Here is a 7,745-nt window from a genome sequence, read left to right on the forward strand (position 1 = left end):
AAATGGCTTCCTCGTATACTCCAATATATCCTATTACTTGCCATTTTTATTTGTCATTCTATACAAAAAACACTTCTCTTAAAAAAGAAAAGAAAAGGACTTCTTCTCTGAACCATCCTAATTCTAGACTTAGGAGCCAAAAAGAACACCTATTCTGCTGAAAAGTCTGGTATGTATGTCAGTGCCAGGAAACTGTATGGAGGTGACTAGATTTGGGGTTTTTCTTGTAATTAGTTTGCATTGAAAATGGACTTCTGTTTAGAGTGACAGCCATTGCTGCTGTCAGCCGTGCCTCTACCTTTATGAAATGTTTCTAAGCCTCCCCTTGGCTCCTTGAATGTAACTCTGAACTTGAGCGCACAGCAGCCTGCCGTTTCAGCCACGTTCAGTGACATGTCTCTTCTGCCTCCAGGTTCAAGGACTTCAGTGAGCTGGAACCAGACAAGTTTCAGAATAAAACCAATGGGATCACGCCAAGGCGCTGGCTCCTGCTCTGCAACCCTGGGCTCGCGGAGTTAATAGCGGAGGTGACTGGGAGGACAGGGAGGGAGGCCGGCTGGGACGCGAGGGGCACGTGAGTGCACTTACAATCGCAGACGGACGTGCGCAGGGCCAGCGTCCACCGCGTGCAGCCTGGGCAGGCCCACAAGGCTCCGCACTTGATCCAATTCTCTGCTGCAGCCATCTGGAAAGTCTTAATTTTTGAACCAGGGGCCCCACACATTCCGTGGCTGGTCCTGGCTCACAGTCCCCCTACGATGCACAGACGGAAGGTGGTGCCCTGTGTAGTCAACGAGGGTAATAAAGGCCATGTCAGGAACTCGTGGAACCTGGGTTCTCTGTCACCCTTGTAGGTGGATTTCCTGTGCTTAACACTTAATACCACTGAGGTTCTAGCAAGGACACCAGCAAAGTGTCCTCCGTCGCAGCATTTCTAGCCTCTCCTGTGGGCTGTGTGGTGGGCGAGCTCCCTGGGAGCTGTGGGTGAGCACAAGCAGTCGCACCAGACAGATGCTGTTCATTTGGGCTTGACTGCTTTCCCTGATTAAAGTCACATTCTCCTTTTAACTGAAAGAAAATTGGAGAAGACTACGTGAAGGATTTGAGCCAGCTGACCAGGCTGCACGGCTTCCTGGGTGATGACGTCTTCCTCCGGGAAATCGCCAACGTGAAGCAGGTGAGGCTTCTGGGGAGGAGTCTTGCCCTGGAACTTGTTTTGAGGGTTTGAGCTCCAGTTTCTAAAAACAGACCACCCCGTGCTTCTAAGTCAGAACGGCTCTGGCCCCGTCCCCTGTCTCAACAGGAGAACAAGCTGAAGTTTTCTCAGTTCCTGGAGAAGGAGTACAAAATGAAGATCAACCCCTCCTCCATGTTCGACGTGCACGTGAAGAGGATCCACGAGTACAAGCGGCAGCTCTTGAATTGCCTGCATGTGGTCACCATGTACAACCGTGAGTCCGCCCAGAGCCACCACCACGCCCCCAGAGATGGAAGCACATTCTCCGTGTAGGCCTCCCCACCCCCACCAACCATCCTCCATTCCATCCACTTCTCCATCTTTTTCAGGCATTAAGAAAGACCCTAAGAAGTTATTCGTGCCCAGAACGGTTATAATTGGTGGGAAAGTAAGTTGATTCTATTCACGGGGGACTTGGGGGCTGTGATTTCCTGCTATCTCTCCCCTTCATCTCGAATGCCTTCCGTCAGTGTGTTTGACATTCTTCCCCAAGGCTGCCCCAGGATATCACATGGCCAAGATGATCATAAAGCTGATCACTTCAGTGGCAGATGTGGTGAACAATGACCCAGTGGTTGGAAGCAAGTTGAAACTCATCTTCTTGGAGAACTACAGAGTGTCTCTTGCTGAAAAAGGTAGGCCCTCGTCGCAGCCGTGCAGGGCCAGGGAAAGTCCTAGGGCAAGACTGCATGGTACGGCTGACCTCAGGAGCCCGCCACTTAGGACAGGAGGTGTCACTGTCCGGGCAGAATAGGGGCCTAAGCTAAGAACTTTAAGGTGCTCAACTGAGTGAGACTGTCGTCCCCAGAGTCAATATCCCAGCTTACATTTGCAAGCACGTTTTCCTCCCAGCTGGTCAGAGCTGGGGGTGGAGGAGGCGGCCCTGAGGTTTTGGTGACACGCAGACAGTGCTCTACAAAAGGCAGGGCAGGGCTTCAGTTCCCAGCCCCACAGACTCCTCACGTCACTTGGTGGAAGGAAGGACTGCCATTTGTTCATGTGACAATAGGGAACGAGGACAGACATCAAGCTGCCAAAGCACGAGGCTGAGATGTGCCTCCAATGGGCACTCTGGGATCAAGCGTGGAGTCCCGGTGGGGACAGCCAGGCTGACAAGCCAACATGCCTCTCTCTGCCGCTGGGACCTTTGCTTATTTGCATCACGTGCTCACAGAGCACCATCCACATGCAAATGCAACTGTGTACTCACCCATTTTGCAAACCGAAAAGGGACCTTTCTCTTTTCGAGGTGTTTTTCGGTCCTCTGATGTTACAGTTTAAGAACTGTCTGCATGAAGAGAAAGGAGCCAGGTGCCTAGGGATACAAATGAAGGTATATCTAACTCACAAATAAGCTCTCAAAGTAAAGCAGAGAATTGCACCTGACCTTTGTAGCCAAAGGTGGGGGGCCCTTCGGCAGCAATAATTTGTGTGTCAATCAGGCAGGAAGGTCAGAGACTTGGTGTCCAGCCCTGCACACCTCAGTCTCGTGGCTTATTTCCCTGTGGGAGTGTGAGTGGCAGAGGGGAGGTGAGCAGTGGAAGGAATGCAGACAATCCAGGTTCCTCAGTGGCAAGAGAGGGGTCAGGAGAGACTCCGAATTTTAACGATCAAGAAGGAGAAATTTCAATGTATTTTATAAAGTAAAAGAAATAAAAATAAAACCCTAACAAAAATTGGAAGGAAGACAGGGGAGAAGTGTAGTGTTGGCTTCCACAGCAGAGCATTGCTAGATGCCTTTTATAGTTTATAGACCAAGGAAGAGTAGTATGAGCCTATGGTTGTTTAGCATCGTGGCCATAACTGCCATCAAAAATGGATGAAAGCAGTTGCCCGCATCAAGGGGAAGAGTGGGATCCGTCCTTCTACACCATTTGACTATTGGTCTCGACGTGCACCTACCTACTTGAGCGACGAGAACAGGCCAGCTGGTTAAGTGCTCAGACACATACAGCCAGATCTGGAGAGACAGGTCCCTCATTCTCACGTGTCTTGCCTACAGTCATCCCAGCCACAGATCTGTCGCAGCAGATTTCCACTGCAGGCACCGAAGCCTCGGGGACAGGCAACATGAAGTTCATGCTGAATGGGGCCCTGACCATCGGGACCATGGATGGGGCCAACGTGGAAATGGCAGAGGAAGCGGGGGAAGAGAACCTGTTCATCTTTGGCATGAGAGTAGCTGATGTGGCTGCTTTGGACAAGAAAGGGTGAGAGAGCGGCCCCTCCTTGTTGGGCAGGCCGCCCGGGGTACAGTAAGAGGCACAGGTGCATGGGGTTGCTGCTCTTTGTTACCAGCCATAGCAGAGCTGGCCTCAGTGAGCTCTTCCATCCTCTGCATCTGTGATTTTTACTTTGATCAAAGGATAAACCAGTTTCTAGTTGAAGTTTTTACCTGTAATTTAAACCACCTAGCGTTCCTTTAAGATCTAAAGGAGATGGATTGAAATGTGGTGGAGGATGGGGATGGATGTTCAGAAGCACCCAAGAATACCTGTTTCACTTAATGTCTTGAAAGGTTTATTAAGCCAGATTCAAACAGGAAATAGAGAAAGAGCACTGTCCGAAGGAACTATGGGGATCACAAAAGTGGGAGGGGGTCAAATACACTTCCTGACCCTTGGAAATAAATCTCCACTCAGTAGCAACAAATTTGGGAATCTGTGGGTCCAAAAAGTAACTGGTCCACTTAACATAACGCTTGTTGAGAGCTGTAAAGTCTGCTCTGAAATGCATCTTACTGTATTTTACCGGATGGCACTGCTGCTCTGTGACTAGAATTTTTATTCTCTGCTGTCCTTTGTGTCTTTAGTCACAAGGAAATACACAAATTTAGGGAGGAAACAATGTCAAGATCTCATCAAATATTATTTATACCCATGTTGACCTCTATAATGACTTCTAGAAATGTTCGTATTTCTGAATGCATTTTTCACAGTTAATGTCATGTCTGGTGTGTTGTTAATCACCAACACTCACAGAACATCCTCTTATCACCCCCACCTCCACCCGACACCCAGGTATCAGGCAAAGGAATATTACGAGGCACTTCCGGAGCTGAGGCTGGCCATTGATCAAATTGACAACGGCTTCTTTTCTCCCAAGCAGCCTGACCTCTTCAAAGACTTAATCAACATGCTCTTTTATCATGACAGGTGAGTTCCCGCGAGAACACGGTGATATTGGGGCCATGAAAAGGGGATGAGAACATCTTAAACCAGCTACAATCCCTCCGCGTGGATTAGCATAGATCTGTAATTCCGATAAGCTAACCTACGCCTGGAAAGAAAAATTAGACCTTCTCCACTAGTAATGCCAGGAAGGCTTGAGAGTAAGACCCACAGTCTGGTATTCTCCTCCTCTTTCCGTGGTGCACCCAGCTTTCAGATGCATCCGTAGGATGACATTCTGACATGTGGGAAGAACCATGGAAAGGTTGAGGGCTGGGTAAAATTCTTGTAAATAGAAATGTAAGTTTGGTAAGCTAGCCATTACATAAACTAGCCTGACATTAAGCAAAAGAGATTTTAAATGGAGTCTTAGCACACATCTGTTAATGAGGCTTTTTGTTGTCTTCTTTTTTCCTTCCAATCACAAAAAAACAGGTTTAAAGTCTTTGCAGACTATGAAGCCTACGTCAAGTGTCAAGAAAAAGTCAGCCAGCTGTACATGGTGAGTGCACTGCCGAGACTTAGAAAGGAAACAGTTTACTATGGTTAATTAAAATTTCTGTGTCTTTTTATTAAATCTGTATAACAGGACCCCATTAACGAATCAGAAAAGACAAGTGAGGCAACTGTCTAGGTTATTAAGATCAAAATTTGACTTTTCCCAAGTTCAGGCAGAGGTTGAGATTTGACATTTCAGTAGCACTTGTAAGTTTTTTACTAAGTAAAAAATCTCAAATAATTCAATATTTATTGAGTACCCACCATGTAGCAGGCATGTCCTGGAAGCTAAGGGTATAAAGCCAAATTAAATACCATTTCACCCACTCATTCATTCCACAGAGAGGCTTGGGGCCTTCTTGGCAGGCACTGTGCTGGGCACCAAGACCCCAGCAGGACAAAGTCGGGGCCCCCAATAGCCCCCTCCTCTCAAGGAGCCTGGTTAGTGCTGGGGTCTTTAACAGAAGTGCGCATCAGAACCCCAGGGCAGCTTTTTCAAAGTATGATGCCAGCCCCCTTCTGAAGAGATTCTGATGCAGTAGTCGGTGGGGTCCCATCAGTGTTTGAAAAGCCTGCTGAGATGGCTCTCAGGCTGAGTCTCCATTCACTGAGATGAGGACTAACCCCTGTTCTTTGAACATTGCAAAACAGGTCCCTCTCCTGGGTTGCCCATAGGGTGAGGCCATATGAATAGAATATGAATGCACAGAAAGAGGGAAGGCTTCGTATTTGAATTAAAAAAAAAGAAAGAGGGGCTGGCCCCATTGCCCCGTGGTTGAGTTCGCGCACTCCACCTCTGCGGCCCAGGGTTTTGCCAGTTTGGATCCTGCGTGCAGACATGGCACAGCTCGTTAAGCCATGCTGAGTTGGCATTCCACATGCCACAACCAAAAGGATCTGTAACTAGAATATACAACTATGCACTGGGGGTGCTTTGGGGAGGAGAAGAAGAAGAAGAAGAAAAAAAAAGAAGGGCAACAGATGTTAGCTCAGGGCCAATCTTTAAAAAAAAAGCGAGAGCTGTGTGAGCAACCCTTTACATGCAACATCTTTATGAACTAGCCCAGCCCTCCAGGAGCATTTGGTGAGTATATGGAAAGGTTGATCCTCTCTCATAGGAAAGACTTAGTAACTGCAGGCAGCACAGAAGAACAGATGCAGAAGGAGGCGGCTTGTGCCAAGACTCATGACGGGGGTGCTTGCGGTCGATGCCTATGAGCCTCTGGGCACAGCTGCCCTTGCCCACACAGTCTCCACTTCTGTCTTCCAACTAGAAAGCCACTAGACAGCAGAACACCAGGGTCCCCACAATCTCCACCTCCTGCCCTCTGGGCACACCAGTCACTACTTCCAACAGGAGCACGCTTCACTACCATTTCTCTCCATTCCTTTCCCACAGCAGGCGGCAGGTGGCTCCTACAGTCATCCCAGACGTCCCATTGGGCTTTTAAAATAGGATCACGCGAGGCCTGTGCTGCTTTACAGCTCTTATCTTCTGGTAGACTCCTGTCCAGTCCCCAGAAGTGTGTAGACCAGTCAGTTCAAGTTCATGGCCATAAGCAAGGAGGGGCAGCACAGAGGTAAGCTGAGTGGCTCCCTGCCTGCTCCTGAGCACAAGAGAGCAACCACATGTGGCCTCAAGAACTCAGAGTCAGGACAGAACATGGTGCCCTCTAGCTCCTTCCTCCTGATCTCAACCCATGCTTGGCCGAAGAAAGCCTATGGGGGAAAAGAATAGAAACAAAAGGGAGCAGGAAAGGAAAATGAGAGCGAGGGCAAGGACAAATGTGAAGGTCAGGTGGCACAACAGGTCGCTCCTGTGACGTTATGGCCCAAATCCAGACGCCCAGCTGGAAGGCCAGCACTTGGTCCGATCTTTCTTGTTCATTAGTGCAAACTGCAGTTTTTACTCTCGACAATCATTGTCTTCTCAGGCTTAGAGAACATATCCCACGTGGTTGGGAACTGTATTCATTATCCTTTAAATAGTTAAAGAAAGTGAAGACAGGGAGCTTTTACTCTCTTCTTTTAGTAGGTTTCCAAAGTCTGAATAAACTGATTTCAGACTCTCTGTTGCTGTACCTTAAGGAGTGATGGTAGTTTCAGGTTTTCTTTTAAATGCTTATCTGCGTTACTAATGGCTTTGAATCATGTTCTGGTCATTTCCAATGAACTTTTAGAGTTCTTTACAAAATCATGGGGCTGTAAAATAGCTTCTTATATTCTTTTACGTAAAAATTGTGGGATTTGGATATTATACATTTTATTAAGGATAAGGTCTTAATTCCTCCTGTTTTGAAACGCCAGTGGAGTATTTAGGCTTCAGTGTAAACCTACTGGGGCATCAACCTTCAGAAAGAACAGAAGAGAGGTGGTCAGTGAGACCCCGTTGGATTCGTGCCTGTGTGAGAGCGCACGGTCTAGAGTAGCGCTCCTCAGACTCGGAGCCGCAGGTTCAGTCTCTGGACGTGGCATCCCACAAACAATGAGCGTCAGTCCTTTCCTTCCCCCGGAGTTTAAAGGGAGGCAAAAGAAACAGAGCGTGGGAGAGATGGCTTGCACGCCAAAACACTGTAGCCATGGCAGAAATTACCAGAGACTTTACATCTGTGGTTTCTCTTAAAGTGAAAAATACTTTTTTTTTCATTCTTAAGAGAAATATACTCTAGGTAGGAGAAAAGCACACTCTGCCTTATCTGGCTCTCAGTGATGAAACAAATGTATTTATGATTCACTGCGATTTACTCCTGTCTTTTTCCCATGAAATGTGCTTGGATATGCTTGGCCTGATGTTTGTCAGAAAGCTCAGTGGGCCCCAGACCCTGGGCCATATGTGGGTG

At 47.9% G+C, this 7,745-nt stretch overlaps 1 protein-coding gene across 2 annotated transcripts in view; it reads left to right on the forward strand.

Annotated features, from left to right (window-relative positions):
• PYGL (glycogen phosphorylase L) overlaps positions 1-7,745 on the forward strand; it is a 35,185-nt gene that overhangs the window by 21,083 nt on the left and 6,357 nt on the right. For both annotated transcript variants that reach the window (XM_046654693.1, XM_046654692.1), the window contains exons 12-19: positions 413-527; positions 1,076-1,177; positions 1,304-1,451; positions 1,567-1,625; positions 1,731-1,872; positions 3,240-3,447; positions 4,258-4,392; positions 4,843-4,909. In XM_046654693.1, the coding sequence (XP_046510649.1) occupies positions 413-527; positions 1,076-1,177; positions 1,304-1,451; positions 1,567-1,625; positions 1,731-1,872; positions 3,240-3,447; positions 4,258-4,392; positions 4,843-4,909 (976 nt within the window). The remainder of the gene's footprint in view (positions 1-412; positions 528-1,075; positions 1,178-1,303; positions 1,452-1,566; positions 1,626-1,730; positions 1,873-3,239; positions 3,448-4,257; positions 4,393-4,842; positions 4,910-7,745) is intronic.

The sequence above is a fragment of the Equus quagga genome, chromosome 2, assembly GCF_021613505.1.
Source record: "Equus quagga isolate Etosha38 chromosome 2, UCLA_HA_Equagga_1.0, whole genome shotgun sequence".
Taxonomy (NCBI): Eukaryota; Metazoa; Chordata; class Mammalia; order Perissodactyla; family Equidae; genus Equus; species Equus quagga.